The sequence below is a fragment of the Chlorella variabilis genome, assembly GCF_000147415.1.
Source record: "Chlorella variabilis unplaced genomic scaffold CHLNCscaffold_15, whole genome shotgun sequence".
In the NCBI taxonomy this organism is placed as follows: domain Eukaryota; kingdom Viridiplantae; phylum Chlorophyta; class Trebouxiophyceae; order Chlorellales; family Chlorellaceae; genus Chlorella; species Chlorella variabilis.
This window is the reverse complement of record NW_005435073.1, coordinates 802341-825777: the sequence shown is the minus strand read 5'-3', so window position 1 is coordinate 825777 and position 23437 is coordinate 802341. Positions and strand designations below refer to the sequence as shown.

The window sequence follows — 23437 nt, the reverse complement described above, 5'->3', positions numbered from 1 at the left end:
GCCGGTGGATTAAAGGCTCACCTGGAGGCCCTGGTCAGCATGTGCTGCACGTGTAACACTGATCCTTGGCTGTCCATGGCTCGGTCGCCATGCTGCTGAGCACTTCAGCCACCCCTTCAGCTGCAGTGATTGTCTCCGCGCTGGGTGCTTCACCACCTGCATCATCAGGCGTGATACAGGCCACTAAGCGATGCACCGCATATGTGGCGCCTGCGCTCTGCAGTCTCAGCAAGGGGGAGGGGAGACTTTTCGGCACGTATCTGTCCTGCATGAAACTTGTACATGCAAGTCAATGGATGCCCGGGGTGCAGGGGCAGCGCGAACGCCGCCCCGCACGCCACTCGCTCTAGGTGGATCCTTTCTTGCGGCACCCATGTCTTGGGATGCGGCAGCGCCTACCACCATATGCATACGTGGGTGCAGGGCAGGGTAGGGTGCAACGGCGGGCGGCGGCGGCAGCAGCCAGCGGCAGGCGTCGGCGGCAGGGCGGGGTGGCGGGCAGCCTGGCCATGGCTCTCCCGCTGCAAGCTCTGCCCCCTACCTCTCGGCTAGAGCCAGCTGGGTTTAGTTTGGTCGCTCAACACAACATCTGATGCCCCCCCCAAGTGATGCCTCGTCCTGCGTCTCAATTGGCAAGGTGAGGCTCACTTGGCCGCATGCAAATCGCCAGGAGAGGGCACGGCTGTGTCTAAGAACGCCACAAAGCGGGGCAGGAGTGCGTTGCGCAGTGCGCGCTCGACAGGAGTGTAGCGTGGTTGTCATTGATTTCCCATATGCTTGGAGCGAGGGGAGAGGACAGATCTCCCGCTGGTGTACCCCGCAGCACAGGTACCTGCATGGAAGTGCCCGGCAGACCTCACCTGTGGAACACTCACCAGGGTTTGAGCACTCCATCTGAGCCCAGGGTAGTCGATTCGGCCTGGTCACTGCCCCGATATTTTTCTCCGGCCGCTTGAGAACCGCGCATTTCGCGGCTGCCTCTTGCCCGCCCTCCTGCTGGCCAGGGCGCAGCCCCAGCCAAGGCACGCTTCCAGCGCTGTGACAGTGCGCTCGGCGCTGAGTTTGCGCAGCGGACAGCGGTGAGTGCTTCAGGCATGAGGGCATTGGCTGCCTCTGCAGGGCTGTGGTTCACGTGTGGAGCTCAGCGGAGTGCCGCTGCCCGCTCGGCTGCAGCGTGCCTGGGCCACACAACCCCGCCCGTCCCCCGCCACCTGCCCCCGCTCGCCCCTGCAGCCTGCGGCTACCCCTCCCGCTGGCTGACCGCCGGCAGGACCTGCAGCCATGGACATGAGAACGGCGCGCAAGGCGCTGATGGAGCAGAGGACGCTGTCCCTGCGGCGCTCAATGGGGTCTGGGGCGGCGACGGATGCGTCGCCGTCGGCGACCTTGACCGAAGACGACTTGGAGGCGAGCCTGCTGGAGCACCCGGAGCAGGAGGCGGCCGCGGTGGCAGAGGCGGCGGCGGCGGAGGCGCAGGGGGAGGGCAACGGCACCGCCGCCGCCGCGGCGCTGCGCAAAGCGCGCGACTCGCGCACGCTCTGGCGCGTCGCGCGCTCCAACCTGGGTGCGCCGCCTGCCGCGCGGCGCGGCCGCTGCCCTCTGCCGCGCCCGGTGCCGATCCCGTCGCCGGCATGGGCGGCGTGGTTGGAGCCTGCCGGCTGCCAGCTGCGCATGCTGCTCCTTCAGCCGCCAGCCGATGCAGCAGGCGCCTGCGGCTGCCACCAACGCGTGGCAACCTCCACACTCTGCCCGCCTGCGCCGCTGCATGCACCCGCTGCGGCCTGCCCGCCAAAGGCCCGCTGCGTTGCGCCCCGTCTGCATTCGCTCACCGCCGCGCTGCTGCCGCTGGGGGTGCAGGGCTGTCGGTTCGGGAGGACCCAGAGGGTGGCGCCGCACGCGTGGAGCGCACCCGCGTGGGCGCCGCCATGCAGCCCTCGCCCTCGCTGTCGCGCCAGCTGGGGGAGGCCGTCGGCGGGGGCAGCCAGGGCAACAACGCGGACACCATCGCAGACGCCTTTGTGCGCTTCCTCACAGGCGGCGGCCTGGGCACGGGGCTGGCCCTGCGCTCCAACAGCAGCCTGCTGCGCCGCCGCGCCGCGCCAGGTGCGCCACGCTGCCGCTTCCCGCCGGCCGGCGCCCGACGCATGTCCGGGTGCCGCGGCGCCTTTGCCAGCCGCCGGCCCCTGGCTTGCGCAGCGCACGCTGCCCTGCCCTGCCTGCCGCTGATTCTGCCCTGCCCACGTGCCCTGCCCTGCCCACGTGCCCTGCCCGCGTGCCCTGCTGCGGTCCCCTGCCTGCCCCCCTGCAGGCAACTTTGCGCCCAGGACCGACGCCAAGGCTGTGTGGCACATGCTCACCTCTTCCTACATCAACGTCATGCTCATCTGCCTGCCCATCGGACTGTGGGCGGGCATCACAGAGGCCAACCCCACACTGATCTTCACTATGGTGAGCGCCACCGCCCCACCGGACCGCCCGCCAGGGGAGGCCTGCGTGGGGGAGGCAGCGAAGCGCAGGCAGCGAGGCGCCCGCCGGCAACGGCCCGCGGCCCGCCGCCTGCGCCCCTCGACGCGGCGCCCGGGCCCCGCACGCCGCGCCCGCGGCCTCCCCTCTGCCAGCGCTCGCTCCCGCGCATGCGCTGCGCCCCCTGTGGCCGTGCCGCCGCCCATCTCAAAGTCCATATCAACCCCACACACAAACACCACACACACGAGACACACACACACACGCACACACACACACACACGCACATACACACGCACACGCATCTCACACCCCTCCCCCTCCACCCGCAGAACTTCCTGTCCCTCATCCCGCTGGCGCTGTTCCTGGGTGAGGTGACCGAGGACCTGGCGGTGAGGTTTGGGGACACCATCGGCGGCCTGCTCAACGCCACCTTTGGCAACGTGGTGGAGCTGTGAGTGGCTCGCCCCCCCTGCTGGCTGGCTGCCCCCTGGCCGCCCGCTCTGCCGGGTGCTCTTCCCACAGCCCTGAACCAGATGGTCTGTTGTCAGTGGCCTTTTGCCAGAGCCGGCCTGGCGGCGGCAGCGGCGTGCGCAGGCCAGGCAGCAGGCGTCGCAGGCCAGCAAGGACCCGGCTGGCGCCGCGGCTGCCGCCCACGCGCGCGCCGTGCCCGCTGCCCGCAGGATTCTGAGCATCGCGGCGCTGTCGCGCGGGCTGTACACAGTGGTGGCAACCTCCCTCATCGGGTCCATCCTCTCCAACCTGCTGCTGGTGCTAGGTGGGCCGCCGTCACCTGCCGCTGGCGCTGCTGTTGGCTGTTCCGTGGCAGCAGGCTGCGGCGGCGCGCCGCGTCTTGCGCCGCGCCCGCCGGCGCCGATCCCCGCCCTCGCTCCGACGTGCCAGCGCGCGGTGACACCCTCTCCCTCCTCGCCCTCCTCCTCCTCTCCCGCCCAGGCATGTGCTTCTTCTTTGGGGGCCTCAAGTACAAGGAGCAGCGCTTCTCCACGCTGGCCAACAAGGTCTCCTCCTGCCTCCTCTTCCTGGCCTGCATCGGCATCATCATCCCATCCACCGCCAAAATCATCTACGGCGGGGAGGTCATCACAAGTGGGCCACCATCCGCCCGCCTGCCGCTGCCACCGCCGCCCTGCCGCCCGCGGCTGCCGCTCACCCCGACGCAGCCGCGCAGGCGCGCAGCCGGGCGTGCTGCCTGCCACGGCCGGCGTGTGGGCCCGCCTGCCGAGCGCTGCCTTGCTCCCCGCCCTGCCTCGCCTGCTGCAGAGGATGTTCTGTTCAACCTCAGCCACGCCATCGCCATCGTCCTCATCTTTATGTGAGCATGCATGGGTGGTGCAGGGGGCGTGCGCAGGCTGAGGGGCACATTCCTGCCCCCCAAACCAACCCACCCCCTGCCTCCCTGCCTCACCTGTGCCTGCGCAGTTACTGCGGCTACCTGCTGTTCCAGCTGCGCACACACGCCGACTTCTTCTCGGTGAGCTTGCCGGCGGCTGGGGCGGGGGGCGGGCCGGGAGCTGCGTTGGGCCCCAGGGGGGGCGCAGCCTGGCCGTTAGACACTGTGGTGCGCCTCACGTGCTCTGCGCTGCCGACAGCGCAGCGGGAAGCCATGCCTCATGCCCGCCTGCCCGCCTGCCCGCCTTTCCTGGGCCGCAGGGGGAGGACAGCGACGAGGTGCCTGCGCTGAGCCTGAGCGGCGCCATGGCCTGCCTGCTGTCCATTACGGTCATTGTGGCCATCTGCTCAGGTGCGGGTGGGGTGTGGGGCCGGCCGGGGCAGGGTGCCACAGCCAGCCAGCCCGCTTTTTTGTTTGCTGCTGCATCTTCACGCGCCCGTCTGGCTGTGTGCGGCAGCGCCGACGGGCAGGGCCGCGCCAGTGGGTGGAGCAGCAGCACCGAGGCTCCCAGCCCTCTGCCTCCACACCATCCCCTCTCCACCTGCTGCCCCGCTGCAGAGTATCTTACGGGTGCCATTGAGGCTGTGAGCGAGAGCAGCGGCATCAACCAGGCCTTCCTGGGACTCATCGTGCTGCCCATCGCGGGCAACGCCGCAGAGCACATCACTGTGAGCACGCACCTGCCGTGGCCTAGCACCGCGGCGCCTGCTGCCGCTGCTAAAGTTGGCCGCTGCCGTGCAGCCCCCGGGCCCGGGTGCGGCAAGCTGCAGGCGCTGCTGTTGCACTCGGGCCCCCACCCGGCCTCCACTTGCGCAACATGCCGCATGCCGCATGCCACACGCGCGTTTGCGCCGCCCTCGCCGACGCACCTCTCCCGCTGCGGCGCCATCGTCCCGCAGGCGGTGTTTGTGGCTGTGAAGAACAAGATGGACCTGTCTATTGCGGTGGCCCTGGGCTCCTCCATCCAGATCGCCGTCTTCCTCATCCCCGTGGTGGTGCTGGCGGGGTGGGCCATGGGCCGCGACTTCACCCTCGACTTTGACGCGTTCGCGGTGCTCATGCTGACAGGTGGGGGCGGGTCCGGGGTGTGCGTGTGTGCGCGCGCGCGCGCGCGCGCTGCTGGCGTTGCCGCGTGCGGCGGGCGAGCGCGGTGCACGTCGGGTGTGGCTTGCGGCTGGCAGCACCGGCACCAGCGTCAGCCCTCGCCTGCCTGCTCGCACGCCAGGCGCTGCCAGGCTTGCCCTTCTGTTGGAGCAGCCCTTGTTCTGACCCCACCACCACCACCACCTCCCTCCCTCCTTCCCTCCCCTGTGTGTGCCACCAGTGTCTGTCATCCTGGCCTACTTTGTGTCGTCGGATGGCTCCTCAAATTGGCTGGTGCGTGCGTGCATGCGCCTGCAGCAGCACACTGGCGTCCCGACACCCACCCACTACCTCCTGGAGTGCCTGCTTCATGTGATGCCTGGTTTGCGGCCTGGCGCGCCTGCTCCCTGCCTCCTCCTCCTGCGCCCGTTTCTGTCTGACATGCCCCCCGCCGCTTGCTCCCCTCCCGCCCCATCCCTTCTTGCAGCTGGGCCTCCAGCTGGTGGCCACCTACTGCCTCATCGGCTTTGTGTTCCTGCTGGAAAGGGAGCCCACCCCCAGCAGCGGCAACGCCCCAGCGCCCGCGCCCATGCAACACTTGCTCTGACCGGGTGGCCCGCCTGCGTGTACCCCCGCGCATCGTCTTTCACCTCCCTGCGTAGCCCTGTTTTTGTTGTTGTTGGTTGCCGCTCTTTTGTCTCCGCCTATGCACATGCTCTCTGATTCGCCCTGCACATGCTGACCCGCCTCTCCCTCCTGACCACACCAGCCCCGTCTCGCTGCCTGCCGGCATCCCACGACACTGTGACCCTGTGGCAATGCGCACCCACACCGCTGTGTAATGTATGACGCCACACTCAATGAGATTACAGCAAGCGCACTGGCATCATCGGCATGGCCGGCCAGTTACTGCGCTTCCGCCTCCTGCTGCCGCTGCTGCTGCTGCTGCTGCCCGCGCTGCTGCTTGGCCTGCTCCAGCTGCTTCCGGAGCAGCGCAGCCTTGAGGCGCTCGCGCTTGCGTGCCTCGGCGGCCTGCCGCTGCTGCCGCGCCGCCGACGCTCGCTGCCGCTCCTCTGCCGCCTCGTCGATCACCTCGTTCAGTAACTGCAGCAGGGAGATCCAGGAGGCAGGGCAGTTCTGTGCCAGGTGCAACATATGCACGTGTGTGTAGTGATTGGCGAGCCAGCAGGTGATGCGGTGTGGAGACGCGGTAGGTAGGAGAGGCGCGACGTGCGGCGGCTGCCCTTCCCCCTGGCAGCGCACCTCCCGCCGCTCCGCGCGCCGCCGCTCCGCCTCCTCCTCCGCCGCCATCTCCGCCTCCTGCTCCGCCTCCCACGACCGCCGCTCCCGCTCCCGCGCCATGTCACCGCTCACCAGGCCGCCTGCAGGCAGGCAGCAGCGGTGGGCGAGCAACCCATACCTTTGCGGCAGAATGCGTGATGGGCGCTCAGCGCTCACACCGTCTCTCCAGCACGGCAACACAGGTTTCATGCTCGCAAGCCCAGACCATCAGGGAGCTGGGCTGCCAGCTCCGCGCTTCCTCCCCACCTGTCTGCGTGTGCACCGCCAGCCCTGTTGTGTCCAGCTCCGGCTGCCGCCAGGCGCCGCCCCCGGTCCCCTTCATCAGGAAGTCGACTTCGTACTTGTCGTCTGCATATACCCACAGGCGGGGAGACGAGCAGGCAGCAGGGCAGGTAGGAGGGCACGCCGCGCATTGAGCTGATGCCGATGCATGCACGGGTGGGGTCCGCGTGGCGAGCTGGCCAGCCCCTGTCGCCATGCAGCCCGCCGCCAGGCCGCCCTCATCGGCGCCTCACCCTCATCGTCCACCTCGCCACGTGCCAGCCTGTCGTACAGCGCTGCTTTCTTCTCCAGCGCAGCCCGGGACTCGCTGAGCCGGTCGGTGGTGGTCTGCACGGGGCGGGGCGGGGTGGGTGGGCAGCAGGAATACGACCAGTGGAAAAGGCAGCAGTTAGTGCCGGCTGTCGTGATGGTCGAATCTGCCCGGTGGCTGCCCGCCAGGCTGCCCTCGCATGCTTGCTGCCCAGCGTGCCTTGAGCGCCAGCCTGTCCCGCTGGTCTCGGTCCCCCACCCCCGCATTCTTGCGCTCCAGCAGCGTCGCCATGCTGCCCTTGCGCCTGCGGGGCGGAGCGGCGGGGAGGCACGGCGTGGGCCGGGCGGCAAACGCACCGGATCCTGCTGCCCACCTGCCGCGACCGCAGCACAACATGGAAGCCGTCCCCAACACACCATCCACACACACACACATACACACACACAGCTGCGCCCCCCACCTGGCCCGCAGCTCCTCAGCATCCAGCTTGCCCTCCCGCACCAGCGACGCCTCCTGCTGCGCCTTGGCCACCTGCGCCTGCAGCGCCATCAGGCTGGCGGCGCCCACGCCTGCAGAGCGCAGGGGGGGAGGCCGGCAGCGACGCACGGATGTGGTGATGGCAAGGAAAACGGTGCAGCTGCTCAAACTGCAGGGCAGCAGCAGAGGAGGCAACCGCCGGCCGAGCTTGGCTGCCGGCCGGCGAGACACTCGCGCACCTTCAATCTCCCGCCGCTTCCTGGGCTGCACTCCGCTGGACGCCAGCCAGCCCAGGCTCTCCACGGAGCGCGCCAGAGGCTTCTTGCCCTCCTCCGCCGCCATCCTGCCTGGCGTGGTCGGCAGCGGCGGCGGCAGGCCGAGTCCGGAGCAACGTCGGTGGCGGCGGTCAGTGCCACACGCGTCGGCAGCCGGCGGCGGCCTGCCTCTGCACCCCCAGGCCTTGCTTCAGCGACCCAGGCCGACGAGGCAGGGCCAGGCGGCTGTGAGCTGTATTGACGAGTGGCGGGAGAGATCCAGCATCAAGCGGACTGTCCTATGGATGGATGATGGGCAATAGACACCCTGGGGCATGCGAGCTAAGCTTGTCTGGTGCGGCCACATCACCGTGAGCTGGCACATTATTCATTAACAATTGCGCCTCTCCCCTGATCCCCCTTGTTGCGCATTGCAATGTGTGGGTCTTGGTTGATCTATTGAGCAATAGGGGGAGCAGCAAATGCCGTCTCTCGGGCCAGGACGCAGCGCACCACTCCTGTGGGCAGCCCTGGCAGCCCAGAGCCCTGGCAGCAGGAGAACAAACACGATGTCGGGCGGCTGCCAGGCGGTGGTGTCTGCTGGATGCAGCGGCGTGGCTGCCGCCGGTGCACCTGCCGCCGCCCACAGCGACAGCGGCCCCACCAGAAAACCTGCCGCCCTGATCTGGTTTAGGAACGACCTCCGCCTGGCAGACCACGAGCCCCTGCACAGCGCGGCAGCGGACCTGCAGCACTGCTTGAGTCAGGGGCAGTCGCCCCTTCTCCTCCCCTTCTACTGCCTTGATGAGCGGGAGCTGGCCCCCCGGGCTGGGGAGCTGCCGCAGGAGGGCGGCCTGGACATCCCGCAGCTGGGGCCGCACCGCCTGAGGTGAGGTGGGCCTCACCGCCAGCTATTAATTTTGGGTGCTAGTCACTCCCTCGCGCGCGCCGTGCCGCACAGGCGTGTCGCGCGCTGTCAATGCAGCCCGCCCGCCTGCTGTGCAGGCTGCTCCTGGAAGCCTGTGCCAGCCTGCGGGCCGCCCTGCGGCGGCTGGGCAGCGACCTGCTGGCGGCGCAGGGCCGGCCCGAGGCGCTGGTGGGGCGGCTGGTGGCGCTGGCCGCCGCCGCCGGCAGCAGCAGCATGGCGCTGCACCATCACATGTCCCCCGACGCCGCCTCTGCGGACCTGGAGGATGCAGTGGCCGCAGCCTTTGAGGCGGCGGCTGCACGGCACGGTGCGGCCCAGCTGCGGTCCAGCTGCTGCGACGCCCTCCACGTTTGCCTCCTGTCTGCCTGCCTGCCCTCCATGATACCCTGTCGCCCTTGTGTGCATCCATGGTCCCGCGCTCATGGAGCGCCTGCCTCCCTGCTGCGCCCCCACAGGGCTTCCCTGCAGCGTGCACCGCTACTGGGGCTGCACCCTATACCATCCAGACGACCTGCCTTTCCACCTGTGGGCCTGTGGTTCTGCCAGCAGTGGTGGCAGGCCTGGTGCAGCAGCAGTGGCAGGACCGGCAGCCGAGCAGCAGCAGCAGCAGCGGGGGCAGTGCAGCCGGGTGAACCGTGAGCAGCAGCGCTTTGCCTGCCTGCCAGCTGTCATGACAGATTTTCGCAAGGCTGTGCAGGCACATGCTCGAGTGCGGCCTCCACTGCCGGCCCCACGACTGGCCAGCAACAGTGGCGGCGGCGGCGATGGCAGCGCTCCAACCCTGCCGCCGCTGCCTGCTGCCACTGCAGCCGCAGCGGCCGAGGCGGGGCTGCTGGGCCCGCTGCCCACAGACCTCGCCTCTGTCTATTCCGCAGCTGGTGGCGCGGCGACAGCGGCGCTAGCTTGCTGGGAGGCGCTCGGCGCGGTGCGCTGCGCTGCGCTGGCGCCGGCGTGCAGCGGCCGCCACGACGCCAGGTCAGCGCTGCCGTTCGGCATGGGAGAGGAGCAGGCGGTGCAGCGGCTGCGGTACTATTTGGGCCTGGAGGAAAGCGATGGGCACAGCGTGCGCAGCGTGGACCAGGAGGCGCCCATCGCAACATACCGGGAGACCCGCATGCAGGTGGGCAGGCAGTTGTTGCTGTTCTGTGCCGCTCGAGCGAGCTGGTGCAGTCACAATGGCAAAGTCCTGGTTGCATGGACGTGTGGCTGGGCGGGTGTGCATGCTAGGACCAGCTTGGCAGCATGCCCGGCGCTTGGGTGCCTTGCCACCAACCAGCCACCCACCACCCACCCACACTGACACCAAGCATGCCACACCCTGCAGCCGTTTGGCGTGGACAGTAGCGCCAAGCTCTCCGCCTTCCTGTCCCTGGGCTGCCTCTCCCCGCGCACGGCACATGCAGAGGTGGCACGCCTGGCAGTGCTGGAGCAGCAGCAGCAGCAGCAGCAGCGGCGGCGGAGGGGACAGGCATCCAGCGGCGACGCAGCCGCGACCGCAGCTGTGGCAGCTGCAGCCGGTGAGGCGGCGGCGGCGTGGCGGGAGCCGCAGGCGGGCGACACCTGGCGCTGGCTGCTCATGCACCTGGCCATTCGGGACTTCTTTGTGTTCACTGCTGTCAAGGAGGGAGATGGTGGGGCTGGGCTGCTGTCATTCTGGGGCAGACCGGCAGCAGCAGGGCGTCTGGGTGGCTGCTCGCCTTCTGGGCCCGCCTGCTTGCTGCTAGCGGGGGCTTGCATCGGCTGCCCTGACGGTGGCGCCAACATGTGCTGCCTGCCTCCTGCCTGCAGCTCTGGAGGCGCCGGGCGGCATCAGGGGCAGGGCGGTGGAGTGGCGGCGGGACGACGAACTGTTCCGCCGCTGGGCCCAGGGCCAGGTGGGCACCGGGCGGGGCTGTGCTGGGGCCTGACTCATTCGCTCTGCTTCCAACCCCGAGGAACTCTCAGAGCAGGCTGGGCTGTGTGCAGCACAGCAGTGTGTCCCCCCACACACGCCGCCTCCCCTTCATGCATGCCCCGCCACCCACCGCAGACGGGCCTGCCATTTGTGGATGCGTGCATGCGCGAGCTGGGCGCCACGGGCTTCATGAGCAACAGGGGGCGCCAAAACGTGGCCTCCCTGCTGGCCAAGGCAAGCCCGCGCAGCCTGGGGCTGGGCAGCCTGGCTGCCGCCTCTCCCGGCAGCGAGCTGCCTGGGTGTTGCTCCCTGTCTGGGATGTGACTGGCAGGCGGCGCCTCGCCTCCAAATCTGCCCTGAGGTCGAGCCTGCCTGCCTGCCTGCCTCCCTATGCAGGAGCTGTGCCTGGACTGGCGGCTAGGGCTGCGCTACTTTGAGAGCTGCCTGGCAGATCATGAGTGGGCGCTGAACGCCGGCAACTGGGCCTACTGCGCGGGTGAGTGCGGCAGCGCGCGGGCGCGGGGCGTGCCTGCTGCGCGGCGTGCGGCGGGCAGCCAGGTGGTGGGCGCCCTCGCTGCCACGCGCTGGGGGGGTTGCTGTTAGCTGCTATGCCGCTCCTCCCGCAGGCACCGGCAGCGACCCCCGCGACCGGCGCTTCAAGACTGTGAGCCAGGGGGAGCGGTACGATCCCGAGGCCCGCCTCATCCAGGCCTGGGTGCCGCAGCTGGCAGCCCTGCGCCCCGCGCAGCTGGCGCACCAGCCCTGGGCGGCGCCGCCAGCGGCGCTGGCAGCGGCGGGGGTGCGGCTGGGCTGCGAGCCACAGGCTGCGACAGCGGAGGCAGGAACGGAGCGGCAGGAGCAGCAGAAGCAGCAGCAGCTTGGCGGGTGGTACCCGCTGCCAGTTGTCGATCCTGCCAGCCAGATAGGCAAGGGCCCCAAGCAGAAGCAGGCAGCCAGGCCCAGGGAGCAGCGGCAGCAGCAGCCGCAGCCGCAGAAGTAGCGCTCTGCATTTCCCACCGCGTCGCCCCTGATGCCTTCTTGCCAAAGCGGCTAGTAGAGTTACAGGAGAGAGAGAGCATCATGAGCATCATGAACGGGCGGGAGGTCAGAGGAATGCAGCAAGAGGAACAGCGACAGGGGGCCAGCCAAAGAGATGGGTGCACCATGGCAGGCCTTCACCAGGAAGGGCAGCAGCGGCAGCGACAGGCAGGCGGGGGGTCAAATCGGGGCGGCGAGCACCCAGCTAGCAGGACAGGGTTAAGGAATGGGCTCAAGGGATGATGACGCCGTGCGCGTTGCGGCGCGGCTGGCCGGTGGCGCGAGTTGGGCCGCTGGTGGGCGCGCCGGACAGCGTGTCAAAGCGTGCCGCCAGGCTGGCTCCATGCGGTGCCTCCAGCTGCATGGGGGCGCGACCGCCGCCGCGAGGCGCGCCGCTGCCGCCGCCGCCAAACGGCTTGCTCAGCACTCCGCTGGTGGGGAGGTGGGACGGGGCGCGGCCGCTGCGTGGGCAGGCGTGGGCAGGCGGGGCGGGAAGACGGCGATTACACACACACCGTGGCAGCATGACCCTGCCCCTCTTGCTGGCACACAAGGCAATGCTCACTCCAAACGCATTCCAGCTGCCCAAATCGCCATGCAATTGTTGTTGCTTGCAGTTGTTTTTGCAACGCGTGCCTGCAGCCGCTCACTGCGAGCAGCCCGGCGTGGCAGCAGCAGCCTGCGACCCGCAGCCAGCACCCACCTCAGCTTGTTGCCGATCGTGACCTTGACGTTGCGGTTGACGGCCTGCGCGCTGCCACCCTGTTGCCGCGAGCCGTAAAACTTGGGCGCGGGGCCGTGCTTGGCCACGCCGCCGCCACGAGTGCCCTTCAGGCCCGCCTTGGGGCTGGGGCGTGGCACGTGCTTGGGCCGAGGCACCACTAGCACCCGGCCGTTGCCCTTGGTTTGGATCTGGCGGGTGAGCGGGGCAGAAGGAGAGGGGATGCCGAATGAGCAGGGAGGGGCGTGGGAGGCGGTGCCCGCACGCCGCCGCTGCCGCCGCTGATGCTGCTGCCGCCATGATCGCGCAGACTCACCGTCTTCTTCTTGGCTCCGCCTGCCGGCCGGCTGCCCTGCTTCTTCTTCTGCTCCGCAATGAGCTCGTCCAGGCTCATTCCAAGCTTCTTCTCCACCACCTCCGCTTCGTTGACCATGGCTGCTCGCTGGGGCCCGGCGAGGGTAGGTGAGAGGGTGCAGGCCACGAGGGAAGGCTGGCGAACGAGCAAGGGGCGTCAGGGAGGTGGCCAGGAGATCGTCGACCGAGTGAGAGGGCGCAGCCTGGCAGCGCAGTGCAGACAGGGCAGGGCTTGCAGAATTGACGGCAGGCGAAAGAAGAGCTTTCGAAGGGCGAGGACAGCGTGGCGCGGGCGCGAGGATGTCGGGGCACCTTGTTTGTCCCTCCCTGTTGTAATTACCTGTATAGCTGCCGATCGAGATGGACTCGCTACCACTGCCTGCTGCCGAACTCATCGCTCTGTTTATCCCGGACGAGCGCGACCTGGCCGCGCTAGCCTGCACCAACAAAGCGTGGCGGGATGTGCTTTGCCCCGAGAATGCAGCGCTGTGGACCGCGCTCGTGCAAGAGCGGTTCGGCCGGACGGCGGCCACCGACCCGCCTGCCGCACTGAGCCCGGCGCAGCGCTGGCGCTCGCTGGCCTCTCTCAAGCAGCCCGTAGCGCGGCTGGACAAGATCATCTGGCTCGACGGCAACTATCTGTCTGTAAGTATCATGCAAGTGCCGCTGTGAAGCCACAGGTTCTCAGTCTTACAGCACTGCTGCCTGCTGCACCCGGACAGAAGGAGCACGATGCAGCCAGCACCTTTGGCGCCACCATCAGAGTGCGTCACGTGTGTTGGCTGGAGCTGGGCGGGCGGCTGCATGGCGTGCTCCCCGGACGCCACCGCGTCGCCTGGCGGCTGAGGCTGGAGGTGGGTTGGGCGCCTGACAAGCGCCCTGGCAACCTACGTGACATATACATGTATGTTGCTCCTCAGTGGAGGGTGGAGCCATGCCATCTGGAAACGTCGGCCTTCCAGCTATGGAGTCACCTGTGCCTGCACCTGTCCCGTGCAGGACAACGCCCGGCTGGCCCAAGCCTCCCTCATCGCCCGCCAAGAGCCCACCGCCAGCGGTGGCGAGCAGCAGGGCGGGCAGCAGCAACACGGGGCCGTCAGCTCCTCCGTGGTAGCCTGGAACAGCCTGGCCGCACTCTCGGCGCAGGCGAGCAAACTGCGACGTCCCGCATCAGCTGCATGGCCACTCATGCTGCAGCCGGCCCACAGCCTGCTGTCCTGTTGACTGGGAGCCTCTCCCGACCCTGCTGCAGGCAGGCGGCGGCTGGTTTGAGGTGCTGGGCGAGCCTTTCGATGTGCCCCAGCCCTGCACCCTGCACATCGGCTTTGAGAGCCTGTCCAATGTCTGGAAGCACGGCATAGTGTTTGACTGCGTCAGGCTGGTCCGCCAGCCGCCCCCGGCAGCCCCCGCGCAGCAGCAGCAGTCGGGGCAGCAGCAGGGCACCGGCCTGCTGCGCTGGCTGTTCTGGCGCGCGGCCGGCTGACGCGCCGGCGGGAGGCCTGCTGGGGCACTGCCCAGAACGGCGGCCCGCCACCGAATGATGCCGCGCTGTCCCTTGCCACCAGCCCTTTGAGCGCTTCTCTTGCATGAGCAATGCATTTGCGCAGCCGCATGTCAAGGCTGGCAAGCAGGGCATGGTGGCATGGAACTGAAGTGAGGCAATTGCCGCACAGCACATCGGTGGGCCACAACGTGACGAGCCTGTCTGGCAGCTCTCTCTCGGGCGCCGGGCCAGGGTCCAGCAGGCCCACAGCATGCCGCCACCAGATCGGGTGCGGTACCGATGGCAGTACAGTACTGTCAGGTGCCGTACCGATGGCGGTACATGGGGGCCGCGATGTTCTTGTACACCTCAGACCAGGGCCGCTCCACCTGGCAGGCAGGCAGGCAGGCGGCGCTGTCAGCAAGGCAGGAGGCACGACGGCAAGAGCAGGTGGCGCGCCACACGCGAGCCAAGCGACAACCGCCTGCCGGCTCTACCCGCCCTGCCCGCCCCCGCCCTGCTCACCACCAGCAGCGCGTCTGGGCCCATGTAGTCCGCATGCAGCACCGGGTCTGAGCAGTATATCATGCGGCAGTTGGCGCCGGGCGGCTCGGTGGCCAGCGTCGGCCTGCTGCGCCGCCGCTTGCGGCCGCCGCCGCCCTCTCCCTCCGCCTCCAGCGGCGCCGCCATGTCCAGGTGGCAGCAGGCCTCGGAGGAGGCCAGAAAGAGGGAGGCGGGGGCTGCGGGGCGGGAGGCGATGGAGGCGATGGCACCCGGCATGCGCAGCAGCTTGTGGGGCAGGGCGCCGGCGTGGCGGGCCGCCCACTCGGCGGCCTGCCCGCTGTGCACGCTGTAGGCGGCCAGCTGGTGCTGCGCCGCCGCCGCCACCAGCGTGGCGCTGTCGGCGGTGAAGGCCAGCGCGGTGATGGGCGGCTGCGGCTCCGCCAGCGGCACCAGCGAGTGCGCCAGCTTGTGGGACGACAGGCTGACCAGATGCACGCGCTGGCGCACCACCGCCGCCAGCCAGCTGCGGGGCAGGGAGAGAGGCAGAGGCGTCGGCAGAAAATCAGTTCAGCTGATCGGCACGCCAGCAAGGCGGAGCCAATTAGCCTCATCCCCAGTTCCAGCGGCCCTGAAGGAGTGCGCCACACCCACACCCACAGACAGAGTCCATTCCAGCCAGCGCTGGGCCCCCACCTGCCGTCGGGGCTGACCGCCAGCAGCTCCACCAGCGGCATCAGGCGCCTGGCCGCGCTGCGCTGCCGGTCGCGGCGCAGCGAGGACTTGTACTGCAGGTCGTGCACGACGCGCAGCGCCTGTACCGCCTCTTCCCCCTCCCCGCCGCCGCCGCCGCCGCCGCCGCCCACGCCGTTGGCCATCCCCACTGCCACCCGCTGCCGGTGCTGGCAGGCCGCCAGGCTGATCAGGCGCAGCGTGCCGTCGGCTGAGCACGCCAGCAGCTCATCGGTCCCCGGACGGAAGGCCAGGTGGCAGGCGGGCGGCAGGTCTGGCGGCAGCGGCAGCTGCGTGGGTACCACATGGTCCTCCGGTACGGCCTCATCCGCCTCCCTCTGCTCCAGAGCGAAGCAGCTGACGCGGTGGGCATCCGAGTAGGCCAGCCAGCGTCCGTCGCGCGAGATGCACGCCGCGCTGACGTGGCGCCCGCTGGCGCCCGACACGCGCAGCAGGTGCTCGGGCGGCGCCGAGGGCGACAGCAGGCCGCCCTCGGCGGGGGGGCCCGCCTGCGCGGGCGCCGCAGACCCCGGCAGCTGCCACACATCCACCTCATGCCGCTGCGCGCACAGCAGCCACACCGGCGGCGGCTCGTCGTCGTCGCCGTCGCCGGGCGGCAGCGCCGGGTGGGCCACTTGCAGCACGGGGCGCTGCGGGCAGGCATTCATGCGGACCGGGTGCTCCTGCGGGGACGGGGTGGTACAGTAGGGTCGTCAGCCAGTGGAGCAGCACAGGCAGCGTACCAGCCGGACGGGCTGGAGTGGTGGCCAGCAACGGTCGGAGCAGGCTGCCGGGGCGCAGATGCAGACACGCGCAAAGCGGTGGCTGGAGCCTCCCCGGCCAGCACCCCCTGATTGAATTCTTTTGTCTCTCCCTAAACCGCCCCCCCGACCCTGTGAGGCAGCCCACTCACCTTTTGGAAGGCCGCCACCGAGTGGCTGAACAGCTGCGTGTCGTTGCTGCCGGTGAGCAGGCGGGCGCCGTCAGGCAGCGCGCGGCCCGCCGCCACGCACATCGCCCGCACGTCGTGCGAGTGGGGGCGCTTGCTAGACAGGTAAGCCCAGGGGTGCTGCTGGCTGGTGGCGGTGCTGTCCAGGCGGTAGAAGAGCGAGACCTGGGGGTCCACGCCTGCAGACATGTGGGGGAGCAGGGAGGAAAGGGGAGGGGCAGGCAGAGGGACGGTGATGCCAGACGCACGGCAAGTCTCTGGCACGGGCTGGGCCAGGCAGCTGGGCAACCATCCCGGCAGCGTGGTGGCAGCACGGCTCCCAAGCAGGGCAGAATTTGTTGCATCGCGCCAGCGCTGGCAGCCACGGCGGCAGCGGCGGCGGCAGCAGGGGAGCGGCAGCAGGCAGCGGCGCCGGGCGCGGCGGGTCGGCGGCTCGCCTGTGGCAAACACCATGCGCCCGTCGGGCGAGGCCGCCAGCTGCAGCACGTCTGCCTGGTGCTGGGAGAAGCGCGCCAGCAGCGTGCCAAACCGGCCGTCCCAGAACTGCACGTTGCCGCTGCTGTCGCCGCTGCAGGCCGTGGCATGGGGCAGGCATGTGAGGCGGCAGCCGGCTGCAGCAGGCAGTGGGGCTGGCGCGACAGGTGCATGATGGGGCCAAGCCGCTTCTCGAGAGCCAGCCATAGCCAGCCAGCCAAGGGCCGCACCAGGCGGGGCCGCCCCACCTGACTATGGTGCCGTCTGGCAGCACCAGCAGCGCCCAGATGCACGCCTCGCGCCTGCTGGCGGCGCCGCTGCCGTCGCCGGCGGTGATGCGCAGCAGCTCCTGGCTGGCGGCCAGGCTCCACAGGTGGATGCAGCCGTCGGTGCCGGCGGTGGCCAGCACCTGGCCTGAGGGGTGCCAGGCCACCGCCAGCGTGCGGCCCTCTACCCGCGGCAGCGTCCGAGAGTAGGTCAGCCCAGGCACTCCCGCCTCCGCCAAAAAGATGCGGGCGCAGCCGTCGTCGCAGGCGGCCGCCACGCGCGCCCCCGCGTCTGCAGGACAGCGGGGGAGGTGGTGGTGGGGTGCGGCCGCGGCCTGGCACGCCTTGCGAGGCAGCGCGAGGCAGCGCGAGGCAGGGGCCCGCCGGCAGCGCGCCGCTCACCCGACTTTATGCAGGCTCCTGGCTCGGGCGCCAGCTGCCACACCGCGCCGCCCAGCGAGTCTGCCGCGGGCCCCGCCCGCCGCTGCTCCACATCCCACTCCACCAGCGCGCCATCCAGTCCGCTGCTAAACAGGCGGCTGGTGGTGCCGCCCTTGCTGTCCTCCTCATCCACCATGGCCAGGCACGTCAGGCAGCTGTCCTTGTGGCCCGGCAGGCGCTGCATGGAGCAGAGCAGGGCGCACGCGGCACGCGCAGCGTCGGCAGGAGAGCAGGCGGCAGCGGGCGGCCAGCCGGCGCTGGAGAGAGGCGGGTGTCAGGCACGCAGGCGCCGCACTGGCCCAACCCATCTGCGCCGTTTTCTGACCTGGAAGAGGTGGTTTGTGCTGGCCTCATACAGCTCTATGTCTCCGTCCTCCCTTGCTGCCGCCACCACGCTGCCGTCGCCGCTGGCCGCCAGCGCGACCACCCCCGCCGGCTGCCACTCGATGAACCGGCTCCTGTGCAGCGCCACCACGCCGGCGGATGCCTCCTCCATCGTGCGGGCCCGCTTGGAGCCCCGCTGCGCGGGCATTGGGGCCGGGGGCGTTGCTAGAGCCGCCTCAGGGGCGATGGCACGGTTGGCACGTAGCTTCGCCAGCCGACGCTCTGCTGAATGGATCTGGAGCAGGCGGTGATTTCAGCAGCAGCGCCCGCAGTGGGAAGGGCATGCCATGGGCTTCGTTCGCATGCAGGCTTCAAAGGGCAAAAGCAAGGCCCAGCGCGTAACAATCAATCAAATGCATGCATGCATGGTATCGCCCTGCATATGAGCCGGCCCATGCATGTACTGCGGGCCGCCGCCGCCGCCAGTGTATTGCCGATGGCATCCCGGGGAGTCGGGCAGCGTGGCAGAGATGACAGGGCACCGCAAGGCAGATGGCAGGTATCACCTGTCCAGTTTCAGACCTGAGCGGTCTGGCTGGCCAGCCATGCTGATCCAAGAAAGCTTCCATGCGAGGCAAGTCGAGGGGCAGCGGGTGGAAGGCTTGCCGCCGTGAAATGCAATTATGTACAAAGCATGCTCTGCATCCATACACGTCATGAAACTAGTTGCGCCTCACATGCATAAGGCGGCGGCATTCAGCAGCAGTGGGCTGCGGGTCATCATGCCATCATCCGTGGACCGCCGCCGCCAGTCATGCACAGCACAGAAATGTCGGGTGTCGCCTGCCAGTTTGCATTGCCCCGTCATTCGGCACAGGCTGCGCTTTCTGCAGTCTGCAGGCCGCTCCTCCGGTTGATTGCGCTGCTGCCAGAAACGTGTGCCTGCGTGTGAGCTCCCCACGCTCCGGCCATGCTGCAGCAGGCCGCGGCTGACGGGCAGCGACCATCGTCCCCCACAGGTGGGTCAATGCAGGCATGCTGCGCACGTTCCATCTGTTTTGCGGCTGGTCGACTTACCGCCCCTGCGCTGGCTTGCAGGCCTCGCAGCGGTCCAGGGAGTGATCAATGCGCTTGCCAGCAACCAGCGGCAGCTGCAGCACAACTTGGAGCAGGCGGCGGCACGCCTGCCGTTTGCGCACCTCGCGGGCGGCGGCTTGAGCAAGGTGGGTGACACACAGATGGCAGGTGTGCCGCCCGACTGATCTGAGGACATTGCCAGCCAGGAATGCAGAAGCACTGGAGCCCCAGGGGGCGGTCGCTGTGACGGTATGCCTTGTTGCCCCTGCCGGCCTGCCGGCGCAGGCGCTTCCCTCGTCGGCGCCTGCCCTGCTGGCTGCGGCTGCGGCAGGCCTGCACGGCGCGGCAACCGCGCAGCAGCAGCAGCAGCACGAGGCTGCGGTGCAAGAGTTGCAGCAGGCGCAGCAGCAGCAGCATGGCGGCATCCCTCTCTGGAAGCTGCTCCTGCCGTGCGGGGGCACGCAGGCAGCCTCCCCGGCCGCCCCGGCGGCGGCAGCAGCGGCAGCAACTGCAGCAGCCACAGAAGCGAGGAGGAAAGATGCGGGCGTGGTGTGCATCGAATACACCAAGGGCAAGCGGCGGGTGTACCGACAGGAAGGAGGCAGTGCCGGCGCCGCCACCGCCGCCGCCTCTGGAGCAGCAGCGGCAGGCGCCGAGGCAGCCGCAGGCGGGGAAGGAGCTGCCGGCGGCAACACCACGGCAGCAGCGGCAGCGGCAGCGGCAGCGGCGGCCTGCCGCGGCGGGTTTGAGATTGTGGACGACGCGGTGCGGCACCGACAGCGGCTGGGGGACCTCCTGGCCGACTACCTGCTACCGCAGGACTTTCCTCACTCGGTGGCCCCGCAGTACAGCGACTACATGCGGGCCAGGAGCGTGCAGTACTTCTTCGGAGGTGGGTGCGGGATACCCGGGATACCCAGGATACTCACAGGATACTCGGGCGTGGGGGCCGGTGCTGGGCTGCGGGGGCGGGGCTGGCTGGTGTTGGGCGGCGGCAGTGCGTGCAGGAGGGGACCGCCAGCGTGGTGCAAGCCTGCAGCCCGTTGCTGCTTCCCCGCCGCCCCCAATACTGATCAGCATCGGCCCGCCACACGTGCGCGCCCCCTCCCCCGCCACACGCCCTGCAGGCGCCATGAGCGTGTTCACCACCCGCAGCCTGCTGGCCTCGCTGGGTGTGGCCAACAAGCACAGCAGCGAGGCGGCGGCCGCCATCAACTGGGTAGTCAAGGACGGCGCGGGGCGGCTGGGCCGCTTCCTGTTTGCGCGCTGGTGAGGGCGCAGCGGGTGTGGGTGGCGGGGCTTGGGAGGTGGCAGTGGGAGGGAGAGCAGGAGGGCTTGGGTGCATGAGGCTGAGCCAGGTGTCGGGCAGGGAGCGGGCCGGCGCTGCAGGGCGCGGGCAGGGAGGCGCCGCCCTGGTGCTGGCTGCCGTGCACGCTGTGTGCTGAGGTGGCGCTGAGGTGGCGCTGAGCTGGCACTGATGCGGGCCCGCGCCGCTGCAGGGGGCGCGAGCTGGACTGCGAGCTGAAGCAGTTCAGGCTGATGGGGGATGTGCTCATGGAGACGGGGGCCGCGCTGGAGCTCAGGTGGGCGCTACGCAGCGCAGGGCAGGGCAGGGCAGGGCAGGGCAGGGTGGGCAGCACGCGGTGTGCAGCCGGCCGCGGCAGGCAGGGCGGCGCAGCGACGAGCAGCCGCTTGCATTGGGCTGCTCTTGGTGGGTTTCGACCCCGCGCCGCGCCCTGGCCCATCGCCCGCCGCCTCGCCCTCACCTCCCTGCCTCCCTGCCTCCCTGCCTCCCGCCTGCCCGCAGCACGGTTCTGATGCCGCGCATGTTCCTGCCGCTGGCCTGCACTGCCAACCTGGCCAAGAACCTGGCAGCGGTGACCGCCTCCTCCACCCGCGCCCCCATCTACCGCACCTTTGCCAAGCAGAACAACCTGGCGGATGTGACGGCCAAGGGTGGGTGCGGGGCAGTCCGCCTGAGGCTCAGGCAGCGCGGTTGGGGTGTGGGCGGTCCACCTGAGGCTCAGGCAGCACGGTTGGGGTGTGGAGTCGGCCTGGCTCCACCGCTCGCCAGGAGCCAGCCTTGCAGCCGCGTGCACGCCTGCTGCACTCCTCCCTTTCCCCGTCTCCCCCTGCCCCGCCCGTGCTGCCCGCGCTGCCCACCCGTGCTGCCCACCCATACTGCCGCCTGCCCTACCGCGCTGCTCCACCCGCGCTGCTGCCTGCCCTACCGCGCTACCCCACCATGCTGCTCACCCGTGCTCCCCCTGGCCCTGGCCCCACCCGTGCTCCCCCTGCCCCTGCCCCCACCCGTGCTCCCCCTGCCCCCACCTGTGCTGCCCCCCAGGCGAGAGCGTGGCCAACCTGGCTGATGTGGTGGGCACCGCCTTTGGCATCGCCCTGGCCAAGGCCAACCTGCCGGTGCTGCCCACCTTTGCCGCGCTGTCGGTGGGATACCTCATCGCCTCCAGGTGCGGGGCAGCGCGGCGGCGCCGGAGCGCGGGGCCGTGCCTGCCCAGGCCGGGGTGGGGCCGCAGGGTGGGCGGGAGGCGGCAGAGTGCGGCATACGCCCAAATGCACGCTGGCGTGCCAGTGATGCAAGGCCTTAACGGCAGCTGATGCTATGTGGCTCCCTGCCCTGCTGACTTGTGGCCTGTGCGTGTGCCTCACTGCCCCGCCCCGCCTGCCTGCCTGTGCCTGCAGGCGTGAGGTGGACTCTGTGGTGCTGCCATACCTGAACCGCGCGCGCCTCTCCTACACCACCCGCGCCTTCTACAGCACAGGTGTGCGGGCCGCTGGGGGGAGCAGCCAGCCTGCGTGTCCCCGGCTGCTGCCGCTGCCGCTGCCGCGCACGGCTGGCAGGCCTGCAGCCGCGTGCCGCTGGGGCTGCGCGTTTCGCTTTTCGCTGCCACCTGCTTGGCCCTCCGTGCCTGCCGGCGTTGCTCCTCGAGCGCTGTGCTTGCTTCCCGGCCGGTGTCACCTGGTGCATGCAGGCAGGGTGCCCGAGACTCTGGAGGGGAATTACCGGGAGCCGCTAATGCCGTGGAGCGACCCACACAACGGGCGGGTGGTGCTGGGGGCGACGGTGGAGGAGGCGTGCGCGGGGCCGCAGCAGCTGCACGACGCGCTGGCGGCGTTCTCGGGTGCGGCGCGGCGGCGCGCTCTTGCTGCTGGGCTGCTGCATGCCGACCGAATGCACCACCGTTGCGCGGCGGCGGCGAGTCCCCTCAGTGCCCTGCTGCATTTGGCCTGCTGCCTGGCCCTCCCCTCCCTGGCCTGGCTGCCTTCTACCTCGTCGTCACCGCATCTCACTCTCAACTGGGCCTTCCGCTGCGGTACGCTGTGGTGCAGGTAGGCAGTACGCTCTGACGTACCGCCCCGACACCCGCAAGTGCTATGCGCTGCTTAAGCAGGGCGCCAGCCCGCGGTCGGTGCAGCAGGCCGCCATGGATGCCCACGCCCTGCTGTGGATGCTGGACCAGCAGGTGGCGGCAGCCAAGCAGCGGCAGCAGACGGCGGCAGCTGCGGTGGAGCCGGACAGCCGCCACGGCGCGTTCAGCGGTACCAGCAGCAGCAGCAGCGGCAGCAGCGGCAGCAGCGGTGGTGGGGCGATCAGCATGGGTGGCAGCTCAGAGGTGGGCCGTCTGCACCGCGCGGCGCTGGAGCTGGGAGGGCCGGGCAGCAGGCAGGAGGCGGCCGGCGGGGCGGCGGCGCAGGAGGCGGTACGATATGTGGCGAGCGCCGGCCGCGAGCTGCACCAGCAGTTTGAGAAGCAGGCAGAGGCGGGCGGCTGGCGCATGCACATGACGATGCTGAATCCCAAGGAGACGCGGCTGGCTGTCAGCTAGGCACGCACTGCATCCGGTGCCACGCTTTCAGCCAGGACGGCTGTGCTGGGCCAGCAAGCCGTCGTTGCACCCATCCATCTTTCCAGCTCAGAGATGCAGACAGTTTAGGATGAGCGCATGATCTAGGCAGCTGAAACTGCACTGCACCTTGTTCCCTTCATTGAGAGCTCAACACCCACCATCACCCGATCTTTTGACGGGCTGGCCATTCCCCGCCCGACGTGTGTGAACCTGGCAAGGCATCTTGACTGCCGCCGAGCGCTGCTACTGGCAAGGGCCTCAGCAGTCCAAAGGCACACCGCCTGCGGGTGACCGCAAGTTGTCCCACCTGCAGGAAAAAGCTGGGCGGATGCGGTCCAGACCAGTGTTCCCGATGCGGCCGAGTGTCGCAGCGGCGGGCAGCGCAGCACGGCAGCCCATCATGGGCCTCTTGGCCCGCGCCCCGCGCTCCAATCCCAGCTGTACGGCGCGCCCTTGTATGTTCTACTGTGTAACTTAGCGGCGGCCAGGCAGCCCAGTATGGCGCTGCAGAACGGGCACCTGCTGGCCGCTCTCAAAAAGCTCGACGCCTTCCCCAAGCAGGTGAGGAGACGTGTATGCGCACACGAAACCATCGGGGAGCCTTGCCGCAGAGTGGTGGGCCACCCTGATCGGGGGGACGGGGACGGCGAGCAGGCAGCGCTGCACCTCCCTGCAACACCAGCCGTGTGGCCGAGAGGCAGCACGCGGAGCGCCGAGTCAGGATGGGAGGCGGCGCCCCGGGTGGAGGGCCGGCGGCGCCCTCTGCGCGGCCTGGGCCCCTCGCCCTCCAGGCGCTACCCCCCCCCCACGTCCCTGGGAGGCTGCCCCTCGTGCACCTGTCGACCCCCCCCCCCCCCCCCCCGC

At 69.7% G+C, this 23437-nt stretch overlaps 6 protein-coding genes across 6 annotated transcripts; 3 read left to right on the top strand and 3 right to left on the bottom strand.

The window, feature by feature from the left end:
• The first annotated feature begins 2343 nt into the window (after nt 1-2343).
• Nucleotides 2344-5812, top strand: CHLNCDRAFT_36262 (hypothetical protein). The gene is made up of 11 exons (XM_005846101.1): nt 2344-2448; nt 2796-2917; nt 3147-3241; nt 3418-3570; nt 3745-3796; nt 3904-3999; nt 4146-4225; nt 4433-4542; nt 4774-4942; nt 5199-5251; nt 5445-5812. The coding sequence occupies exons 1-11, from the start codon at nt 2350-2352 to the stop codon at nt 5562-5564; spliced, it is 1149 nt and encodes a 382-aa protein (XP_005846163.1). The 5' UTR covers nt 2344-2349; the 3' UTR covers nt 5565-5812.
• On the bottom strand, nt 5808-7815 carry CHLNCDRAFT_58391 (hypothetical protein). Its single transcript, XM_005845967.1, has 7 exons — nt 7508-7815; nt 7252-7360; nt 7011-7095; nt 6775-6868; nt 6506-6607; nt 6221-6339; nt 5808-6061 (listed from the first exon to the last, which is right to left on the bottom strand). Exons 1-7 carry the CDS (start codon nt 7608-7610, stop codon nt 5864-5866), a joined length of 810 nt encoding a protein of 269 aa, XP_005846029.1. The 5' UTR covers nt 7611-7815; the 3' UTR covers nt 5808-5863.
• Nucleotides 7816-8091: 276 nt separating this feature from the next.
• CHLNCDRAFT_136148 (hypothetical protein) lies at nt 8092-11344 on the top strand (the record flags this gene model as incomplete). Its single annotated transcript, XM_005846100.1, has 9 exons — nt 8092-8411; nt 8528-8757; nt 8906-9085; nt 9260-9570; nt 9775-10081; nt 10239-10324; nt 10480-10557; nt 10741-10840; nt 10971-11344. 9 exons carry the CDS (start codon nt 8092-8094, stop codon nt 11342-11344), a joined length of 1986 nt encoding a protein of 661 aa, XP_005846162.1.
• Nucleotides 11345-11614: 270 nt separating this feature from the next.
• CHLNCDRAFT_136147 (hypothetical protein) lies at nt 11615-12536 on the bottom strand (the record flags this gene model as incomplete). Its single annotated transcript, XM_005845966.1, has 3 exons — nt 11615-11843; nt 12086-12294; nt 12420-12536. 3 exons carry the CDS (start codon nt 12534-12536, stop codon nt 11615-11617), a joined length of 555 nt encoding a protein of 184 aa, XP_005846028.1.
• Nucleotides 12537-14257: 1721 nt separating this feature from the next.
• CHLNCDRAFT_136145 (hypothetical protein) lies at nt 14258-17835 on the bottom strand (the record flags this gene model as incomplete). The annotated part of the gene is made up of 8 exons (XM_005845965.1): nt 14258-14329; nt 14466-14967; nt 15138-15856; nt 16087-16301; nt 16488-16690; nt 16845-17154; nt 17265-17481; nt 17629-17835. The coding sequence occupies 8 exons, from the start codon at nt 17833-17835 to the stop codon at nt 14258-14260; spliced, it is 2445 nt and encodes an 814-aa protein (XP_005846027.1).
• Nucleotides 17836-19481: 1646 nt separating this feature from the next.
• On the top strand, nt 19482-22186 carry CHLNCDRAFT_8919 (hypothetical protein; the record flags this gene model as incomplete). The annotated part of the gene is made up of 8 exons (XM_005846099.1): nt 19482-19596; nt 19832-19973; nt 20204-20287; nt 20512-20660; nt 21052-21175; nt 21408-21487; nt 21698-21847; nt 22056-22186. Coding segments are annotated over 8 exons (975 nt in total), but the record flags the coding sequence as incomplete, so codon positions are not given.
• Between the last annotated feature and the right edge of the window lie 1251 nt (nt 22187-23437).

Excerpts from the sequence above, each read along its gene's own strand:
- CHLNCDRAFT_36262 (XM_005846101.1), top strand. The coding sequence starts at position 2,350 with ATGCTCACCTCTTCCTACATCAACGTCATGCTCATCTGCCTGCCCATC. Across the intron at positions 3,797-3,903 it reads GCCATCGTCCTCATCTTTAT|TTACTGCGGCTACCTGCTGT; the intron begins GTGAGCATGCAT and ends GTGCCTGCGCAG. Across the intron at positions 5,252-5,444 it reads ATGGCTCCTCAAATTGGCTG|CTGGGCCTCCAGCTGGTGGC; the intron begins GTGCGTGCGTGC and ends CCCTTCTTGCAG.
- CHLNCDRAFT_58391 (XM_005845967.1), bottom strand. The coding sequence starts at position 7,610 with ATGGCGGCGGAGGAGGGCAAGAAGCCTCTGGCGCGCTCCGTGGAGAGC. Across the intron at positions 7,361-7,507 it reads GAAGCGGCGGGAGATTGAAG|GCGTGGGCGCCGCCAGCCTG; the intron begins GTGCGCGAGTGT and ends TGCGCTCTGCAG. Across the intron at positions 6,608-6,774 it reads TGGCGAGGTGGACGATGAGG|ACGACAAGTACGAAGTCGAC; the intron begins GTGAGGCGCCGA and ends GGGTATATGCAG.